General features: G+C 52.5%; 1 protein-coding gene across 1 annotated transcript; it reads right to left on the bottom strand.

Moving 5' to 3' along the window:
* Positions 1–4,581: 4,581 nt before the first annotated feature.
* Positions 4,582–21,288, bottom strand: TNS4 (tensin 4). Its single transcript, XM_032591135.1, has 12 exons — positions 20,772–21,288; positions 14,097–14,520; positions 12,601–13,025; positions 10,434–10,520; positions 9,974–10,099; positions 8,712–8,804; positions 8,529–8,606; positions 7,650–7,718; positions 6,769–6,937; positions 6,012–6,080; positions 5,728–5,754; positions 4,582–5,219 (listed from the first exon to the last, which is right to left on the bottom strand). Exons 1-12 carry the CDS (start codon positions 21,208–21,210, stop codon positions 5,078–5,080), a joined length of 2,148 nt encoding a protein of 715 aa, XP_032447026.1. The 5' UTR covers positions 21,211–21,288; the 3' UTR covers positions 4,582–5,077.
* Between the last annotated feature and the right edge of the window lie 784 nt (positions 21,289–22,072).

A 22,072-nucleotide genomic window follows, 5' to 3' on the forward strand; every position in this document is an offset into this window, starting at 1 on the left:
CTTCCTCCTGGCTTGCCTTCCCTGGCCCCCAGGCCTGCTGCCAGTCAAGCTCCACTTGACTACCTTGCTAAGACTCGATTGCCGGGAGTAAAGGCTGAGATACCTTCCAGGAAGCAGAGACTTACTGAATAAGCCCCGCTACCTCCAAGGGCGAGGGTCAGGAAGAAGAGAGCCCCAGCCAGGCGGGCACAGGGGGACTGTGGGAGTGGGGAGCTCAGCTGGGGGAAGATTGAATTGTGTCCCTCCAAATTCACAAGTCCTAACCCCAGTGTGATTGTATCTGGAGATAGTATTTTTAGGAGCTAATTAAGGTTAACTGAGATCGGAAGAATGGCGTCTCCATCTGATAGACTTGGTAGCCTTATTAAGAAGAGAAGAGAGGGATGCCTAGGGTGGCTCAGTCAGTTAAGCATCCGACTCTTGATTTCGGCTCAGGCCATGATCTCATGATGCGTGGGATTGAGCCCTGAGTCAGGCTCTGTGCTGACGGCATGGAGCCTGCTTGGGATTCTCTCTCTCTCTCTCTCTCTCTCTCTCTCTCAAAGTATATAAATGAACTTAAAAAAAAGAAGAGAGCTCTCTCTCTAGAAGCACACACTGCAGAAAGGCCATGCGCGCAAACGACGAGAAGGTGGCTGTCTGCAAGCCAGGGAGAGAGCTCTCACCAGAATCCAACCATGCTGGTACTTCAGGTTCCAGAACAGTGGCAAAGTAAGTGTCTGTTGTTGAGGCCACCGAGTATCATGTTATGGCTGTCTGAAGAGACCCACACCAGTGGGATTGGGATGCCTTGGTCCTGCTCTTTCCCATGCAGCCCTTCCATGTCAGAGGAACCAAGGACTCAGGGCTAGATCAAGTAGGTTCCTGCCCCAGCCTGTCTCCTTAGGCTCTTATCTCTTTCCTGGCCTAAAATCCAAATTCTCACAGCTTCCTCTTTTGATCACACTTCTCCCCAGCCCAGCCCTCAGATCCAGTCTCCTGCCCCCCCACACCCCCAAGCCATATTTCTAAAGCACAAATCTGGTCACTTACTCCTTGGCTGAAGAGCCTCTGATGTCTCCCTAGCGCTCATCAGATGAAGTTCAAGCAGGTTGCTGTGCATGATTGTACATTGTACGACCTGTCCAACTGCATACAGTGGTCTTGAGTTCAGCCTCATTCAGTCATTCATTGAGTCATTCATTCATTTAATAAGTATTCATGCCCTAGACATTCTCAGCCTAGCACCCAAGGCTCTTGATAATCTGGCTGCCGATTCTGCTTCCCCTTACACTTACTCCCTTGGGTACCACATACTTCAGCCACGGTGAATATGGTATCGTTTCATACCTGTGTGTTCCACATGTAGATTCATCCATCTGCTTGTCTGAGAATGCTGAGGCAGTAGAACGGGCACAAATTTAGAATCTTATTTCTTGCCACTGCCCTTGAATATGGGCAAGTTAACCCTCTGAGTCTCAGTAAAATGAGATTGAACATACACATTGTGATTCACATTGTACTTAGCACATAAGAGCCCCCCAATAAAAGTTGGTTTCTCTCCCCTGCTTTGCATGCTAAACTCCTATTTACCCTTGAAGACCCAACCTGAATGTTACCTCCTTGGCAATATTGCCCTCATTCCCTCCAAATGGATAAGGTTTACCTTCCCTGTTTCTAAACTTCCTGCCAGCCCTGCATGGCACTTACGAACCTCTGTTAGAACACTGTTAACGCTGATCTGTGTGTCTAGCTCACACGAACAAAGCCTCCAGCCAGAAAACCCTTGTTGCATGAAGCAAGGCACCGATCTCTGGGTCGGGAGCCCTTCACCTCCTAGCCCTGCCCTGGGTCCAAGCCCTCAGCCTGTTGGATGGCTTGAGAGTTAAGGACAGGAGGCTGAGGATGAAAGAGAAGAGGTGAGCAGACAGATGTGTGTAGGTGAGCAGACAGATGAGGTGGCAGGGCGGGAGGGTGCTTCGGGTTTCTGGGGAGGTCACTCTGTAGCCAGAGAGGAGGCAGGCTTTGGAGAGGGTGGGAATCTGAGGCTTGAAAAATGGTTGGCGGTGCAGGTGGCTGTCCCTCTCCCTTCCCATCAACTCTAGCTGGCCTTTGCTCTGGGTCCAGCCATCTGGGACAATGGGGTGAGGGAATTAAATGGGACAAGAGTGAGGGCACCCTGGTGGCTCAGTTGGTTAAACGTCCAACTCTTAATTTCAGCCCAGGTCATGATCTCAAGGCTCGTGAGATCGAGCCCCACGTCTGGCTCTGTGCTGACAATGCAGAACCTGCTTGGGAGTCTCGCTCTCCCTCCCTCTCTGCCCCTCCCCCCTCTAAATAAATAAATAAACAGTAAAAAAAATAAATGGGACAAGAGTTGGAGAGAGGAAGGTTTTTCTGTAAAGAGGGAGAGGACAGGTTTGAGAGCAGGTGGGTCAAGAAAGAACGAGGTGAGAACGAAAAGGGAGAACGTGGGGAGGGAGATTGAGGGAGGGATGGACAGGAGGTATATGTGTATAGACAGCAGGACATGGAAGGATGGAAAGTTGGGAGGAATGACACTGGTGAGGGAGGCTTCAGACCAAGGGCTGCAAGGCCTGGGGCCTCCTGGACAGAGAACTCTTGAGATGTGAAGACCCCTCCTCTCCTGACTCCTGGCTTGGTGGCTGTCTTTCCTCCCCTCTGCCCACCAACCCTCCTACCCTTGCTGGGCTGGCTGCTCTCCCCATCGGCAAAAGTCTAAGTCAAATTTTTTGTTAAATCTTCCTGGAGGAAAGATGAGTTTTATGGTAAATGTGGCAGAGAAGGTAAATTACCTTCAGTGGACTCAGCCCACGGCCAGGTCGAGGGGGGCTGCTGGGGCGGGAGGCTGGAATTGAAGTTTGGTAGTGAGAGGGGAGGCAGTGCCCCTCAATGGCAGTTCAAAGCCGTTGGGAGAGTCTCTTCACAGACCCTTCAGGGCAGCTCCTGCCACTGGGTCATAGAGCTCAGCCTAAACAGAAGCAGCAGCCCCCCTTCTTAAGGGTCTCTAGGAAAGTGGATTTCCTGAGGCCCCTCCTGTACCATCTGGCAAGACTTGGACTGCCAATTGCCAACTGGCAGAAGCTAATGGTAGAACGCCCCCCCTCCGGCCCCGCCCAGGATGAAATGATGAAGCCATTGTCCATTTCTCCAGGGCTGAGTTGGTAGCCCGGGGCTCATCTGGGTTCAGAGACTCTTCCAGACTCCCCTTGAGCTGCCCATGTTTCACCTGCCTCTCGTCCCTCAGGGAGCCCGAGAGAGACCTTGGAATCCATCGGGGGGGCTACACACACTCACCTTCAGCCCTGGGACACGGGCAAAATCTCAACTCTCCGTCTTCCTGGCATAATGGTAGGCAAGGAGTCGTGAAGAAGAAAACCGAGTATGCCAGAAATGTGGTGAACACCACATGAATGGTTTAAGAGATGGTTTATGAAGGGAAGCCAGTGGCTACTGTACTGCTGTGGCCAGGTGAGTAGGAGGGAGTGTGGCAAATGCAGTCTTCTCTAGGACACTGTCATTGCCTGCCAACTCAGGTCGCCTCTCTGTGCAGGTCTCCACCTCTGAGGGGGCAGCCCTGATTGCCTTAGAACCAACCGTTATGCCAAGACAGAAATTTTATTTTCCATGGGAACTACACAGGCACCCATGGGTAAAAGGGGTCTCTGCCAGCCGCCTGAATTTAACCTTGAGAACTTGGCCACTGTGACCTGGAGAACCTTGTCCAGTGTTCTGTACTCTCCAGGGATGGGGCAGTGCCTGAGCACAGGCTGGGTGGGCTGCTCTCAGCCAGTCCCTCCAGCCCAGGGCAGCCTCAGTCCAGTTTGGCTGCCTGGGTTGAAACCATAATCTGTCAGGCTCAGCTTTGGCCAAAGATAATGATAATGATGCGGTGGCAGGGCCCACAGCTGGGAGGAGGCAGGCACTTGCTCCTGGTAGAACAAAAGTGGGCTTCTTCTCTGAGCCTCTTCCATCCTCATGCTGTGGTTTTCTTAGGACCCCAGGCCTGTTAGACAAACTATTCCAGCTTCTTGGGAGTCTTGATGGAAGTGGGGTGGGAGAAAGACCGCCCAGCTTCTCCAGGCCTCTGGAGTTGGCTGGCTGTTTGCATTCATGACTCTCTGCTGCCCCCGTGTGTCTGGAAGGCCAGTTGATGCCCTACTGCTGTGCACACTTGTCCGCGTTTCTCTATGAGTGTGTTTTCGGGACCAGGGGACACTCAACAAGACTGGGGCTGAGGCAGAACCAGAGAAAGCTGACCCTTGTGTCGGGTCTCCCGGCCCCCACCTCCTTCCTGTGGGTTGCATAAGGAGCATTAGGGCAGTTGTGACACCAGCTGGAGGACACTTGCTAACCAAAAAATTGAAAGAAAAGATGGGGCTGATACTCATTTGCAGTGCGGGGATTAGACATCAGGAATGTGAGGACAGCTGGGTGGTCTCTGACCATAGGGCCAAGTTTCCCCTTGCTAAGCTGCCCTTACAATCATGGCCACATTGGCCTAAAGAATCCAGGGCAGGCAGATCCTGCTTTGTCCTGGGAACAGCTGCCCAAGAAGCAATTGCAGAAGTGGCAGGGGGGTGGGGGGGGGGGAAGAAACGGATATGGAGGGAAATAGAGTCAGTCCATTCCTCCTTTGGTCAATTCTTGCAGACCATCTTTCCCAGGTCAGCCTTGAGCTAGGGGAGCATGGGTCCTGACCCAGCACCTGCTGTTTGCCACGACAGAGGGTCACACGTCTCTAACTCAAGCTGCTGTGTTGGTAGTATCCACGTTGATGGAGTCCGGGGTCCTCAGAGGTTGTTTCCATGTGGTCCTCAGGTGTGGGTGTGCTTCAGGATCACAGGGAACTTGTTAAGATGCCCACCAAAGTCTGAGAACAGCTGGTCCTGTCTATGGCCTCCTTATTTGGTTGAGGAAACTGAGACACAGTGGGGTCTGGCTGAAGGTCACTGATGAAGGTCACAGGGTTTCAAGGGTTTCACCAAGGTGTGGTATCTCTCTCCTCCAGTCCAATAGATTGGCTCATCAGTGTATGATGGGATGTCTGGGAAGGTGCAGAGGGAGCTCCCTCCCCCTACATCCTCTCTGTGTCCTGCAGCAGAGTACCCACGAGGCTGAGGACCTGGGAGGCCGACTGGACCGTGTCATACTCTGCGAACAGGTGGCATACATTCTCCTGGGACTCTGTCTGGCTCTTGGCCACAAATCCAAAGATCCTGGTGGGAGAGCACAGGCTGAGTGAGGTGGTGGGGCCCAGAGAGGTTAGGAGAGGTGATCTCAGCAAATACAGTGCTCTCCCGCTGCCCCTTCCCCAGCTCGCTGAGGATAGGATATGCCTCCTCCTCCTCAAGATCTAAGTTTCCCTCATTTTGAATGGGGGGGGGGCTCTGAGGACAGGACCTGTGTATTCCTCATCCTAGTGGGAGGTTCCTGAGGGCAAGGATGTGTTTTGACCATCAGATTGGGCATCCCTATAGATTAAAGCTCCCTGAGGTTAGACCCTGTGCCTCCTACATTAGACTGGGGGCTCCCAGGCTCATGACTCCTCCTTCAGACTGGAGGCTCTCTGAGGACTGGGGCTGGTGCCACCCCATCAAAACCATGGGCTCTCTTAAGATCAGGACAGGGGCTCCCTCCTTCTGTAACTCCCTTCTCCTGTTGGGTCCCAGGCCCTGCCCCAGGGAGACCTTTTATGGTGACTGACAGTGCACAGGAAGGCCTTACCAGGAGGGCTTGCAATATTTTTGCCACCTGTTGGAAAGGAAGATGGACATTTATGAGTACTGAGACCTCTCTGCATTCCGCAGGACTCTGGCTGAGCAGCGAGGGGAGCACGGCCAACTGCGTCCACACCCCACGGGGTCCCACCCTGCCCTCATCCCGTTGCTCCTGGCCCCTCGAGGCTCACAGGCTCTGTCTGTGATCCCAGTCCCAGAGTCAGCAAGAAACCCCAGTGGGCAGCTAGGCCCTGGATGGCTTTCCTGAGTTCAGCCCAGCCTTGAACTCACTTCCGTTGCTCGGGGTCCATGCCACAGAAGCGGATGGTGGTGAGGGGGTAATGGCGCCGGAAAAACACCCTGGAAGAGGCAGGGAGAGAAGGAGAGCTGATGAGAGCCTATCCCAGGGCCATGTCCTACCTCCATCATCTCCAGCTCTCCCGGAGGTCACATGCCCTGCTCTCTAAGAAACCTCCCAGCTAGACCCTTACAACCTGCCCTGCTGGGCCCTGGGGCACACGTTGGCACTTCTTTCCAGTCATGGAATGAATCTGCCTTGTGTCTGTCCTACATATTGGGGTTTTTTTACCCTCTCCCCACCCCACACCCACTGTGTCACGTAACTGCTTGAGGATCGTAATGGCATCTTGCTCATCTCTTGTTCCTCCAGCCCAGGACCGGGCTCCTGCTAGACTGTGAAGCCCTAAGCCTGGGGAAGGAGTGATCTCATCCAGTGTGTCCCAGTGGGCAGCCAGAGTCTGGCCTTTTGCAGATGTGCCGTCAATGGATGCAGATTTAACCAGTGCCCGGTGAATCCTGGTTAATTCCATCTCTGTTGGTCATAGGGAAGGGGGACTTTGGTAGGAGGTCATTGGTGTGAGGCTCAGAGAAGGCAGGGAACTTGTCTGGAGTCACTCAGCAAGTCACTGACCACGTTGGGTCCACGATCCTGAATCTTACTTTCATCACTGATCCATGGCCGTCTCAGCCATCCCCTCCACTTCCCCCTGCCCAGCCCAGCAGCCCCAGGGCAAGGGAAGTCCCTTACTTCCTCTGGACATCTGTCAGGGTGATGCCTTGCTCGGTGACTTTGAAGTGGACCACGGTGGGTGTGGGGAGGACGTCCCTCTCAAAGGTGGTTGAGATGGCCTTCCGCACGGCCAGGGCTCCGCTCAGGGTCTCTACACTCACGGAGGTCAAGTACAGGGCATGGCAGCCTGTGGAAGGTAAATGCTGTGCTTGGGCCCTGCCAGGATCCGCCATGCAGAGGACCAGTCCCAGAGGACTTTGGGATCATCTGTGGCTTTGCATTGCTCTGGCCTCTGGCCCTTAGGGTGGAGTAAAGGAGGGGCTGTTGCCCTATGTTAGGGATGTCCAGACAAACCTTCCTTCTGTCCAGAAGCATGGGTGGCACTGCCTCCACCTCCACCCACCCTGGGGTCCTGGTTCATTGTCAAGAGAAGGTGGAGAAGACAAGGATGGGGAGGGGCCCGTTGCAGGAGATGTCACTCAGACAAGGGCTGATCTGTGCCTGGCCTCTGGCACACGAACGACCTTTCCCCCTTGGAAACCCCCAAGACTTGGACCTGACACTCCACAGAGGATCCCAGGCCCACAGACCACCTCCAGGGCAGGTCCCTCAGGACCAGAGAGACCTTGGCATGTCCACATGTACCCATATGTGTGCAGGATGGGGTGTAAGCCTCACCCACCTCCTTGTCTTCTGCACACTGCCTGCACCCCCCAGGCCTGCGGCCTTTCACCTCCGGGTTTACAGGGATGGGGAGAACCGGGGCACCTTTGTAAGGATGAAGAAATAAAGCTGTGATGGGAACGTGTGCGGGCCTGCATGCCCATGTGAGTGAGTGTGGGGCTGGGAGGTGCCCGCGGGGGCATAGCGAAGACTGGAGCCTCCTCCATGCCACTCACCTGCGGATTTCTTTAGGCAGGAGGCCCGGCTGCCTGTAGCAGGGTCTGAGGCTTCTCCACCTCCCAATTCTGAGCCAAAGCAAAGAACAGGCCCCGGAGGGGGCGGGGGCGGAGTGAACGGACCCTTCTCTTAGGAACATTAATCCCTTTGAACCTCTCCCACCTCCGCCCCCACCTTCAGGAAGCAAGCCGCTGAGGAACCTGGAGTGATTACCGTAATCGGACAAACGGGGCCACTTGGGGCTCCCCAGATGCCTAGCTTGCAAGTCTTTTGATCCCTCCTTTTCCTCCTCACTCCTCCAGCCCCTGGATCTGCTGTAATCACCTGACCCTCAGGAGCCTCTGACCTCCTCCCTTCTTTCAGGCCCTTCCTAAACCCAGACCTTTCTTTTCAGAAAGTAGGGAGGCCCTCCACATCACCACACTGGCAGCTTCCCCTGCCCCGACTCCTCTCCCAGAACCGCCCTGCTTCTCCTCCTGCACACCCTGAGATCGTCTAGTCCGGCTCACCAGCCTACTGGGCTGTAGGCTCCGGATGGGACTTCCTGGTCTCGGTTTGATGTATGATCTGTATACCTTGGGGTGAATTACTCAGCCCCTTGAGCCCCCTTTTTCTTATCTGTGAAATGAGGATAACACCTATTTGACACAGTTGTGGTATGATGACGGCTGTCCCCATTTTGTAGAGGAGGAAACAGAGGCTCAGAGAGGTCAACCTCCTCAAGCCAGGAAGTGGCGATGCCGGATGGATGCTAGACAAAGCACTTTTAACTGTGACACTAATCCATAAATAAGGTGAGATGTGACCACTAGGAGCCTTTGTAGTAGGAACACACAGGCCCAGTGCCCCGATGCTGCCTCTCTGGGGCCCACACCCACCTTTCTGCGGGATGGTGAGTTTGCAGGGCAGGGCCAGGGCCATGATGGAATGCTGGCACACAAAGGCAGAGAGGCTCCCTGCAAGGAGACGGGCAGCTCTGTATGAGAAGGCCTGTCCCCGACCAGCCTCCCGGCCCGGAAGGGCAGGGCCCACCACGGGGCCTGCAGGCCGGAGACGCTCACCAAAGTAAGGCTCCTCATCTGCTCCTTTGAGATGCACCCCTTTGGCAGAAGACTCAATGAGGAAGTGGCGGATGAGGTCACTGTTGTCCTCACCTGGACAAAGAAAGAAGAAAGAGTGCGTGTGGATGGGAGTTCCAGAGTCCAGTGTTGGCCGAACGCTGACCATCTCATTCCCTGACCTGCCTCCTCCTGGTCCGTCCAGAGGTGAACTTGTCCATCCCCCTGGCTCTGGGTGGGACTGCTGGTAAGAACCCTGTCTTCAACGCCTCCCACAAAGGAGGTGTCAACGCCTTTGCTCAAAGGCTTCTGTGTCCAGTAATTCTCTCAGGAGATCCTTCTCTTGGTTTCAAGAGCTACGGGCGTTGGTCCTCAATGACTACTCAAATCAGATTTTAACGCATCAGCCTGATTTCTCTCTCCCCCTACCCACTCCTTCCCAGGGGCTATTATTCTCCACCAGACGGTCCCTGCTGACGCCAGGCTGGCCCTGGAGGGTGAACAATGTCCGTCTGCTTGTTCTCACCAGCCCCTGGCTTCCTCCTCTCTGTGCTCGCTGGCAAGGCTCGTTGACAACCAACGCCACCCAGAGATCACTTTCTTATTTAGACAGAGAGGCGTGGTGTAGAGAGCATGCATTTGGGGTTTTCATCCTTGCTCTGGGGGGTCATCAGCTAATTCTCGGAGCCCCATTTACCTCATCTGTTCGTCACGTGAGAGCTGCAATTCTGGGGTTTGGTGAGGGGCTGGTACTTAGGTACCTTGTACTATAATGATATGATCTGTCTTTATCTGTCTTCCCAGCGAGGTATCCTGGTGTAGGGTGGATGCCCCACAGCTGTGTGTGTTGTGTGTGAGGCCACGGGAAAGCGTGTGATAAGCTATCACATGTGATAAACTGTCACACACATATCATAAGCTAGGGCACACACGTTATGACTACCTTAGGTTCCTTCACAATAAGTCTGGTCTGGACAGAGGTGGGCGCCCAGAGGAGAGGATCCTGGAGAGGGGCTGGGAACTTCCTCTTCGGCCCCCCAGGAGAGCAGAGTGGGGAATCTGGGGACTCCGGGAGGCAGAAGCAGCTTAGGCTTGCCGTGGAAGGAGCTCCTTCTAGAGTCCCCCTGCAGGAAGGCAGCTGGGAGAGCCCTGAGGTAGACCGTCCTCCCAGCTGTCATTACGGGCAGCAGCAGAACTGGGACTAAAGCCTACCACACTCCATTGCGTCTGCGAGGTCTTGAGTGAGGACAGAGCCCGGTGCATACCTGATCGGTTCTGGGCAGGTGCAGGAGCCTCATGCACCTTCAAGGCAAGGCCGAAGGAACCTCGGTAGGAAGAACTGTCCCTCACGACGAAAGCCCCTGGCTCCTCCTTCCTCAGCAGCTCGATTGCTGGAACAATCCTTGGGTCAGAGACAGTTAACCGCACCCTCCTCCCTCTCTTCTGGACACCCTCTGTCCCCCAGCCCCCTTAGGTCTTCATACAGCAGACATTACAGAATCACTTTTTGTTCCCAGGAAGTCCTTTCTATTATCTAATCTCTACCCTTCCTGCTGCAGTCTCTATTTCCTCGAGACAAGAGGTTCACAGGATAACCCCCTTCCCTGGACCTACCATTTGTCTTTCCCTCCCCTAACATGACCCAGGGCCCCATATGCCTGATACAAGGTGGGGACCCCAGACTCTTGGGTCACTCATCCGTTGAAACACAGTGCTTCCTTTTACCTTGTTCCCGGGTGATGCTTGGCTTAAACCAGTATTTAGATGTGTCCATCACAAACTTCATCGTGGGCTGCATGTCCCTGGGGGGACCTGGAGACAGAGAGGGTGGACCCTGTAGGCTGGACAGAGGGGAGCTGAGAGACCCTCCCCCCTCCTCTGTGCAGTGGTCCCGTTCAACCCGCCCCACCCTACCCCAACCCCATTGTATCTCCAACGTCCTGCAAGAGGCAAAATCCAACAGAAGAATTCCAGGGCTTGGCACATGTAGGACTTAGGAGTCTCCCCTTGTATCCTTGGTAATGAATCACAAACAGATAAAAATCTCAGTTTAATGAGAAACAGTTTCTCAAATCTAGTGTTGTCTGGTGTGGACCGAAAGAAGAGATAAATAAGAGATTCTGAGATGCATCATCTGTTTGATTTTACCCTCTCTTCCTCCTTAAGAATCCTACAAGTGTCTTGGGGGGGAGGGGTTGGAAAAGAAATTGAAAGAAAAGGTTGAGGAAAAGAAAGCAGCAGATCTGGGCCGATGAGCCTGTGCAGAAGAAGTCAGGAGACAGGATTCCTGACTCTGATTTGGGACAATTGTTTTGCTCCTGAAGCCCAGAGAGGACCGAATGTACTAACCAGCCTCTGAGGGTCTTTAATACTCCAATAGCCTAGGCGATTAGCATGGATTTTGTTTTGAGAATGGTTTGCAGAATTTGACAAGATTCCAGGGTATAATTAGTGATATCCTGGGGCATCACCAAACCAGGATGGGAATATTACCAGGCTAAGTAAATGTGCTTTTTGAAATGACAGAATGGCCATTTTCCCGGGTCCCCTAAGACAGAGAGCTGTGGTTCTCAATTTTGGCGTCTTAAAAAGGTGTGTTATGGCCGGTTGAGAGTAACTCATTATAAAAAAAATGTACTAAAATCTGCAAACGATTTGCCCTGGGAAAACGATCAGAGCAGATTCAAAGCACACCCGTCATACCATTTTCTCTTGCTTACATTGACATGGCTCCCTGAATGGCAGCGTGGGCCAGAGTGAACATCACACCCCCCAGGAGTCACCCTGATGCTTGTGGCTGAGTGAGGGCTGAGAAGCCTCAGGAAGGAGGTGACTGAATGAGGCCAGAGCAGGGACAGTGTCCCCGGGGGCTGTGCAAGAGCTTTACTCTGGAGAGATGTACCCTGTGGGTGCTAAGGCTGGGCCTCTGTGTTTCCTGCTTTGGGTTCTGGCTGGTTTTGTTCTTTTTGGATGCCTGTAGTCACAGACTACGGGAAGGAGGGTGTTTGCTGTTTTGTGGTTTTTAGCTGTCTGAATTGGAATGCATTGTCTCGGTCAGCCCTCTGTGTGCTCGTCATCCATGAACGTCAGAGGTAGGACTGACTCTCCTTCTCCCTCTCCCTCTTGTGGGTTAGTCATCAAGCCTGCTGTTTTCATATCCCGAGGGTCTCTTGGCTCCGTCCTCTCTCTTCCACTGCCCTGCCCTGCCCTGGTTCAGGCCCCCATTATAGCTTGTCTGGACCACTTCGTGATGAAAACCAAAACAAAACAGTTCTCCCTACAGTTCCTCTGCCAGAGTGATCTATCAAACGTGCACCTCCGACCCCATCACTCTCTCGATTGAGACGCTCTGCTAAGGCCCCCGTGGCCTAACGGGTAAAATCCACTCTAGCCTGGGGTTCAAGGCCTTTCCCAATCTGGCCCCAGATTACTCAATGACTTGACCCCACACCCAACACTGCAGTCATTTCCTAAACATGCATGTGCTTCTACACCTTCATGACTGTGGACTCGCTGTTCCCTCTGCTGGGAATGCCCCTCCTCTCCTGCTCTGGCTACAGACTCCATCCACTTTCCAGATTCAGCTCAGATGTCACGTCCTCTGAGGAGCTTTCCCAGTTTTTCAGACTAAAAGGATCACTCCTCCCTCTGTGACCCCCCCAAGACTTAGGACATCTCTTTACTTCTGTGTTTATCCTACTCTACACGGATTCCTTGGCTTTTGTATCTCTTTCTAGACAGTGGCCATCTCTCTGTCCCTACTACTTGGCAAAGTGCTTGGCACACAGTAGGCATTCAGCGTGTTGACTTGCTATTGCAGAAACCCACTGATGTTTTATCTATTCCCCCAAGCCAAACTTCACAACGGTTTAAGTATTGAATTACAACATACCCTCCGAGGATGTGGTAAGAGGGGCATCTGGCAGGGTCTGGCTGTGGCTCCTGGTGGCCGGACAGGAGTGACCAGAAGAAGTGGCCCCAGGTCGGACAAAGTCCTGGTGTCCTGGGGTCGGCTGGGATGGAGGAGACCCTGGTTCTGGGCAGCCGTTGATCAGCACGATGGGTATGTCCACCATGGAGTTGGTGATGGAGGGCGGGCAGCTGCTGGCATGCTCCTTGGCCAGTGGTGGGGAGTGGGTTGCTCTGGGCTGGCCCATGCTTGCAGTGGGGTTGCTGGGGACCTGGAAGTCACTGGCTTTCGTGCACAGGGACACTTGGCCAAGGCTGTGGAGACTGGAGGAAGAGCTGGCTGGGCTTTCCAAGGACCTAGAAGATGACTGATGGCTGGAGATGCTGGAGTGGAGGAGGGACTGGCTGCTGCAGGGAGGGCACCAGACAGGCAGGGTGTTAGGATGTCAGAGTGGACACTCGGGGCCTAGAGTTCTGGTTAAACAGAGTATTGTATACTCCATTCCCCATAGCCCAGGACAAAGTACATGCCCACCTGATCCCCAAGGGATGCTGAAGGGTACAGAAATATCTCTGTACTGCCAAGTCTTTGGTCACTTAAAGTGGCCAATGAGCTGATTCCTTGCAGGTCATGTGGGCTTCGGCTGGACCGGATTCCCTCTGCCTTCCCAGCCAGGAAGTTCTGACAGCTATCACACAAGCACCCCAATACTCCCAAGAGCTTTGCACGCAGGCTGGACCCAGGCTGGACCGTGTCTACGGTGGATGCAGAGGGAGCTCCCCAGCTGGAGGAAGAGGAGGGGGCCAGCTCTGCATCCAGCCAGACTTCTCTCTGAGCTCAGAGGCCCATGCCAACGGCCATGGCTGTGGAATCCCAACCTCCTTGCCAACGACTGCCTTGGCACAGCAGCTTTGGAGTCGGTGTGGGGGACAGAGGTCCTGCAGTTTGGTCCTCCTGGGCAGGGTGTGTGTGTGTGCAGCTCCACTGTGAGGCCTGCACACGGGGCTGCGGCAATTAGGAATAATGCTCAGGCAGGTCGGCCTCCTTCCTCCTAGGTCTTGCTAGCAATAAAGAGGAGGGAGGCTTTCCTTTCCTAAATGGTTTTCCCTAAGCCCCCAAATTTTATTTATGCCCTTGTGTTTTGAGGTTGAAAAAAGAGCTCTCTTCCTTGAGATGGATTGTATGAATGCTGGAAAGGATGCAGGTAAGCCTCATCAGTTCTTTTCCCAAGAGGTAGGCATGAATAAAAATCTTTGTATATTGAGTTATATTCTAAGTGCTTGAGGAAAGCTTGAGGTCCAAATGGCTGTGATGGCGTAAAAGAGAATATTCACTCATGTTTTTGGTACACATCCTGATTTTGCTCAGATAGAGCAGGGTGCCCATCTATTTTAGGATCTGTGTGTGTGTGTGTGTGTGTGTGTGTGTGTGTGTGTGTTGTGGAGGCAATATCAGAAGCTATGATGGGAGTGACCTACCTTCCAAACACATAGCTGATGTCGGATGCTGGGCTGGCTGACAATACAGAGACCCTGCTGCCCCGCTGTGGGGCCAGGCCCCCCAGCCCCTTCTCCAAGCCTGGAGAAGCCACCAGTGGGGAGCCCAAGCCATGGGGGCCTGACGTCTTGTTCCCCATGCAGGGGATGGAGATGCTGGGAGAGGGTGGGGAATGAGAGGAGGGAGCCCCACAGTGGGGAGGGGGGCGCTGGTGCCCCCTGCCCTGGCTCCCAGAGAAGATGAGGCTCTCGCTGCTGCTTCGAGTTTCTCGAGGGATGTCTCTGGAAAGGAGGAGACCACCACTGCGCGGGGAGCTGAAGGGTGGAGTAACAGATGGGCTGGAGCAGCGCTGGGGGCCATCATGGCACCTTGATCTGGTGGAGGTCACCTCGATGTACTTTATATCTGGGGAGAGAGCAGAGCATCAATGAAACCTGGGAGCCTGTATTCACAGAACAGGAATGCTGGAAGAGTCCTCAAGCCCATCTGGTCTCTCCTCTTTTAGACCGATGTAGAAACAGGCTCAGGGAGGAGGAGTTTGCTGGATTAGGATTAGCACCCAGCTCCACCTTCTAGGCACTGTTCCAAAGTCACCCTCTTTGTGATATCTTCCTTTCATGTGGAGATGCAGTGGAATGAACACAGGTCTTGGAATCTGACAGACCTGGGTTTCAGATCTGACTCTGCCACTTACTATCACAGAACTTGGCCAAAGGACTTCAGCAACTAGAACCTTGGCTTCCACACCTGTAAAATGGGGTGACTATACCCAGCCTCTTTGTGTTACAGTAAGGATGAGACAAGATGAATGTAGGATACATAGCACCGTTCTTGGCACATAAATCTTTTAAACTAGGGAATCTTTTCCTGAGTGAATGTCCCCCTCCCCAGGTTGAAATGACTGCTTTTTGGAGTGTGCCAGTCACATTTTCTGATGCCTCCATTGGTCAGGGTGTTTGAAGGGTGTTTCTACATCTGTGTCTACAATGAAGGCAGGGGGTCTCAAGCTTGGTGGCACATTAGACTCATCTGATGAGCTTTTAAAAGTCCTAATGCCCAAGGCTACACCTTGTGCCAAATAGATCAGAATATTTGGTATAGACCCACACCTCAGGTTGTTTGTTTAGTCCCCCAGCTGGTTCCAATGTGCACCAAGCCACACCACTGTGGCCCCCAGCCCAGCCCAGCACCACCACTTTACCTGGGAGCTGGTAAGATTCGTATAATCTGTTTCCACCGCAAGCCTGCTGAATCAGAGTCTGCATTTTAGCAAGACTCCCTGGAATCTGAGTGCACTTCAGAGTTTTGAGAAGTCCGCTTTAGAGCAGGAGTTCCCAGAAGGTAGGGTTTGCTACATTATCAAGCTGTGGACCTCCCAGGTCATGCTTCTAGGGTGCACAGTTGTTGGATATTAAACATGCCCCAGGGTGGTGGCTCACTCCAGTGCTCTTTCCTTTTCCCAATGGGGGCATCCAGGACTCTTGTTCTGAGAAATTGCTCCTCCCTGGAGTGGGGCACTGGGTGGTTTTCTCCAGGGTGAGTATGGACACCCCTGGTCCTGACCTGGGGGAAGGGAACTGTCCTTGGTGCTGTTCCAGCAAAGGTGGTGGAAGGTGTGTGTGTGGGGGGGGGGGGGCTACCTAGCTGCTCCCTCCTGGAGGCCTGTTGAGTCCTGCCTCCGGCTTCCCAGGATGGAAACTGGGGCAAAGTCAGCGGGAAACTGCACCTTCAGCTCCTGTCTGCCGGCCTCCCACCCCCTTGGGCTTTGGCACATGCACCAACTCCCGCCCACCATGACTGTGGAATCCCTGCCTGCCCCAGCCCGCTCCCGGGTAGGACCTCTGAGCCTGCTGGCAGTTACTGCCTCTGTCTGAGCCTGCTTTGGGCTGGGGTGGAGGTGGAGGATTACATCAGATGAGGGGGGCTGGGAGGCTGACCTGAGCATGCTGTTCCAAGGGGTAGAGGAACAGGCCTGGCTTTGTCGTCAGACAAACCTGGGTGTGAATCCTGGCTTTGCCACTTTCCCGCCAAGAGGCATCAGGTAACGTTCCTAACCACTGTGAGCCTCAGTTTCCTCATCTGCAAAGTGGGGATCTAAAAACAACCTCCCGAGATTTTGGTAAGGATAAGATACATTGATGAACGATGCCTGGAGCTTGGCGCATGGTGGGCTTCAGGGAACTTCTCCTGAGTGCCTGCTTTTTGAGGCCAGTACTGGTCAGATGGCTGACACTGTCCAGCTAAAGTGGCAGTCCTACTGCTGAGGGCAAGAGAAGACGATTTGGCACAATATATTGTGGGTTCTGAAAAAGTAGAGGTCTTGGAATGGGGTGGATTCTTCCGGAAGGTTGGCAAGCACAACTTCTATTTTTATAGGACTTTATAGTGCTTATACCTGTAATCCTCTCGGCCCTTATGCTCAATGCCAGCAGCCATTGCTTTTACAGAGGAGGAAACTGAGGCTCAGAGAAATGTGGCAATGGAGCTGGCATTTATTACATAATTTTTTAATGAAGGCTGGTATTTATTGAGTGCTGTGTGCCAGCGCTGTTGCAAACACATTACCTGTATTGGCTCATTTAATCCTCACAACAACTCCGTTGAAGTAAAAAATGTTATTCCATATAACAGATGAGAAATCAAGGCTCAGAAAGGTTGAGTGAGTTATCCAATGCCACACAGCCAGGGAGCGGAGGAATCCGACTCCTGCTCCTGTGCTCAGTTTCGGGGGCCCCTTCCAGGAGGAGGGGCTCCTCAGGACACTTTCCCAAGGCCTGGTCCTTGTGAGAAGTCCTTGGCTGCTTTGGAGAGGGTCTCTTGGCCTGGTGAAGCTCTGAGCTTCCTACTCACTGGGTCATCCAAACACCAACCAAAGGCCTTTCTTGGGGACTGCAGAGTAGGGTTGGGAAGGGAGGACGGAAGGAGTCCTGGAGCTGTGAGTCACCTCTCCCTGCTGCCCTGAGGTGCATGTGGCTGGGGGAGTGGAGGCCCCCACACCCTCCCCAGGGTGCAGCAGCTGTTTACAGGCCCGTGGGGCAAGTCTGAGCAGTGCTGGGTGGATGCAGGAGCCAGCACCAAGCTGGGCTGGTGGAAGGGGGCACGTGGGTGGGGGGCAGAGAGATAGTTATTAAACACCCTTCACTTGGGATTGGCAAACAGCCTTGCCTGGCAGAAATTGCTGGAAAATGAAATGTGGGCTCCTGTTCCAAAGATGGGGAGGGGTGTTGGAGATGGATATGGTGTTTGCTTGGAGAAGCCATCCTCCTGGTGGGATGCCCCACCCCCCCCCACCCCCACCCAGGGTAAGTCTGAAGGAAGGGGCAGGGGCAGGGGAGCTGGGGGAGGTGTGTGAGTACTGGGGGGAGGTGGAACCCCAGAAGAGGAGCCCTCAGGCTGCCTCCAAACAGATTTGTTCTTCAAAGCTCTGGAGGGCAGGAAACTAGCACCAAAGAGAGAAAGACAAGAACACAGACTCTGGAGGCCAGAAGCCTGGGCTTTGAGGCCTGGCCTATGACTCACTGGCTGTGTGACCATGGGTCATTACTTCTTCTTCTCCCTGAGCCTCATTTTCTCATTTGTGAAATGAGCCTGCCACTATTTCCTTCACAGGGTCGATGCTGAGATCATGCACTACAAAATCTATGTACATTTAGGGAAGGGAGAAGCATAGGATCGCCGACGCTTAATGTCTAATTTTGCCAAGTGAGGACAAAGAGAAACAGTAAACATCCGCTAGCACCACAATTCCCCTTGACACCCCAAGAGAAGGAGGGATGAGAGGCAAAGATGGGGCATCCCACACATTTGGATACCTTTGGCCCAATGAGAACTCACCACTGTGCCCAGAATTAGCTATGCTGCCATGGGCTGGCAGTTGCTGTCACCAGGAGTGGTGGTCTGAGGCGAGGGTTTCGGCAGGTGGAGGTGCATGAGACAGGTGCCACCCATCACAGTGATGTGCTATTAGTGATCACAGTCTAACTGGGAGCTGACTATGCTGGCTCTCTCAGGAGGTAGTGAGCTCCCAGGCATCACTGCCATTCAGGTGGAGGTTAGAGAGAGTATTTTCTTATTCCACCACAAGAGGCTAGGGCAGAGCTGGGGGGGCTTCATCAGGACCCTCTGACCACTGTTGGCTGCCCACTCATTCCCCAAACCCCTCTGCTACCCAGAGTCAGGTGGCCATAGCTCAGAGCATCTGAGCTTCCAGACTACTGACCTTTGGCCCCTGGAGAAAGGGCCTGGTTTTCAGCGTCCCCACCCCATACATGTGGATGCTCCACAGAGACTGGTCTTGCCCCAGCTGGCCTTGAATGTGTGGAACCCCTGCCTTGGGGCATGAACATTAAAGCCCTGGGCTTGCTCCTGCCAATGGTAATTAGACCCAAGCGACCTTCCCTGCAGAGACATGCCTGTGACTGGCCTCCAGAAGCAGGAAGACCTTGGGGGCATAGAGGTGGTTCTTATAACAGCCCTGGTCGGCAATGCTCAATGGGAGGGGGAGGAGGCAGGCTGGAGGCTGGGAACTCGGGCGCCAGAGGACCTGGGTGCTGGGCTCACCTCCGCCCCAGACCCTGAACCTATCCTGGGGCTGGTCCTAAATGCAACCCCAGTGTTTAATTAAAACAGCTGTGGGGTGCCTGGGTGGCTCAGTCGGTTGAGCATCCGACTTCGGCTCAGGTCATGATCTCGCAGTCTGTGAGTTCGAGCCCCGCGTCGGGCCCTGTGCTGACAGCTTGGAGCCTGGATCCTGCTTCTGATTCTGTGTCTCCCTCTCTCTCTGCCTGTCCCCCGCTCATGCTCTGTGTCTCTCACTCTCAAAAATGAATAAATGTTAAAAAAAATTAAGAAAAAACCCAGCTGTCATTCATAATGACTAACAGTGTGCCAGGATTTGTGATAAACCCTCAACAAGTGTTATTTCTTTTAATCCCTGCAACCCTCTTTGAGGTAAGAACTCGTCTCTGTTTTACAGACGAGGAGTAGGAGACAAAGAAGTGAAGTCAATAGCTTGTATAAGGTTTGTCCACCTCCAGTGATTAGGCTGGACTGGCTCCTTACTGAAGTCCATCAGCCTCAGTTTTTTCATCTGTAAAATGGGCAGAAAATATTTCATGGGAATAGATTGGGAGGATTAAATGGTCTCCTGTAAGGGGCTCAGCACAGTGCTTGGACATAATAAGCGTTCAATAAGTAGAAATTCTTATGGACCCTATCTCTAACCCTAATTGTACCCCTTAATCCATGTTTAACGCCCTGGAGATCTCAGTCTTTTGGCCTATCTAATGGGGCTGCTGCTTCTTGATCCTTATCCTCAGAGTATACTTGAAACTCTTTGTTGGGGAAACGGACACCAGATGTAGGGATTTCTAGAATTCCTTAGATGTGGTGGTATATTGAAGTTAGTCGTACCAGTCCATGGGAGCTGATTGTTAAATTTTTCAGATTTTGTCCAGCTGAGTTCTAAACTTAGACATGATTAAAAATCAAATTATATAGGGGCGCCTGGGTGGCTCAGTCGGTTGGGCATCCGACTTTGGCTCAGGTCATGATCTCATGGGTTGGAGCCCCGCGTCGTGCTCTGTGCTGACACCTCAGAGCCTGGAGCCTAATTCGGATTCCGTGTCTCCCTCTCTGTCTGCCCCCCCCCCCCCCCCCCCCCCCGCTTGCACTGTCTCTCTCTTTCTCAAAATATAAATAAACATTAAACATTTTTTTAATCATGCAAACTTACAACGAAATAACTTATGGTAAAAACAAAAGTAATAAATACAACTCACCACATTCCAATTATTTTACTATAATCTATACTCTATTTTTAAAAAGTTTTGTTTATTTAAGTAATCTCTACGCCCAACGTGGGGCTCAGATTCACGACCCTGAGATCACGAGTCACATGCTCTTCTGACTGAGCCAGCCAGGCACTCCATTATCATCTATATTCTTGAGGTTATTAATATCTATTGTATTGTATAATAGAAATACTATAAATACAATAACGGCCTTGTACAGGCATGTCTTTCCAGTGCTACATTCAGTGACATCATGTTGATAGTTTGAAATCGGTCCTGGTGGCAGATGTTTCAAATCAGGGCTCTCTCCCTTCCCATCGTGGAGCTAGGTGTTAGACATTTACCAGCACACCACCCCTGAGACACAGCAGGGTTCTGCCCTAAGTAGACTGACCTCTGTGACTCTACTTCCAGCTTGGGACTCCCCAGAGAGATACTCCCCTAAACAGCAACAGGGGCCCAGAAAGCAATCCTACAAGAGTTTCAGGGGACCGGGGTTAGGACCTCAAGAGATATACCATAGAACGGTGAGGTTCCGGGATTCCACATTTATCAAGCTCTTATTTACTGCATGGCATTGTATGAAATTCTTATATATAGTAGCTTATTTAAAGTCTGAAAAATCGCATAAAACAGGTATCCATCACCTTTCCAAACTCAGTAATAAAATAGAATTGGATAGTGAGGGAAACTTGTATTTATCTCCTTTATACAGGAGAGAAAACAGAGGTTAAGTAACTTGTTTAGGGCTGCACAGCACCTCCCAATAGGACATAGTCTCCTGCTCCTCTGATTTGTTGGAAAAAGTCCTTCTTCCTCATGAGGTCTGGTCCCCCCTCCTGGCACTGCGCCCCATGTCCTTACCCAAGGCTTCAGGCTCGTCTTTCTTTTTCTTTGTGGTAATGCTCTGGGTGGGTTCGGCCCAGGGCGTACCAGCTCCTGGGGGGAGCAGCTGGAAGGTGGGGTCCAGTTCCAGAATCATCTGGTTGAGGCTCTCCAGTGAGAAGTCAATGTAGGAGTCAAGGTCCTCCAGGGTCCCTGAGGCCTGCTCACCAGGGGACTGTAGGAGGCAGCTGGCTTTGGCCCCAGTCTGTGGGCCTTGCTGGAGCCTGCTGGGGGGCCCCTTGTTGGGTGTAGGGGCCATCAGGGCCTGGGCTCCCCAGCCTTCTGTGGTGTAGTAAGGACACTGGGGTGGCAGGCTGGGGCTGGGTGCTGGGTGCAGGACCCTCCTGGGTTCTTCACAGGGAGTCAGGCTGACTGCATGGCCTCCTGCCAGCAGGGGGCTGGACATCACTTGCGACATGGTGGGGCCAGTGACTGTCGGTTTACCTCTGGTTTCAAATCAGCCTCAGTTACACCCCAGAGATGTCGCTTGCCAACCGGAAGCTCCCAGGACCTGAAAGATACCAAGGTTGGGAACTGAGTAACTTTGGTAGATGAAGCCCCTGCCACCCCTCCCCACAAAGCAAAGGCTTATTTATTCATTCATTAAAAGCATGGATACTGGCAGGGGTGGGGGTGGGGGTGGAGTGGCGCCTGGCTGGCTCAGTCGGAAGAGCATGTGACTCTCGATCTCAGGGTTGTGAGTTTGGGTGGCATGTTGGGTGTTGAGATTACTTAATAAGTATTTAAAAAATAATAATAAAATAAGAAGCAAGGATACTGGAGCCAGACTGTCTGGGTTTGCATCCTGGCTCTACTACTTAGTAGCTGTACAATGTTGGACAAGTTAATTAACTTCTCTGTACCTCAGTTTTCCTGATCTGTAAAATGAGTTAAGATTTGTAGCATACTTAGAACAGTGCGTGACACATAAAAAGCATTATGTAAGTGATTCTTAAATAGAATCTCTTTTATTGAGAGGTTATTGAATATCTACTATGTCACAGCCTTATTTATTAAATAAATACTAGCTAATATTTATTGAGTAATTACTATGCACACATATTACACAGAAAGCCATTTAAACTCCTCCTAACAACCATATGAGGTAGATACTATTATTTTCCATTTTATGATGTGTGACTGGAGAGACAGAGCGGTCAGTTACCCGCTCAAGGGTCATACGGCCAACAAGTATCAGAGCAGGACAGGACCTCAGCCTGCCTGATGTCAGAAACCTTGTATTTAGCTGCTACTGCATGTGGGCCAATTGGTGAAACAGA

This window comes from Lynx canadensis, chromosome E1, assembly GCF_007474595.2.
Source record: "Lynx canadensis isolate LIC74 chromosome E1, mLynCan4.pri.v2, whole genome shotgun sequence".
Classification (NCBI taxonomy): domain Eukaryota; kingdom Metazoa; phylum Chordata; class Mammalia; order Carnivora; family Felidae; genus Lynx; species Lynx canadensis.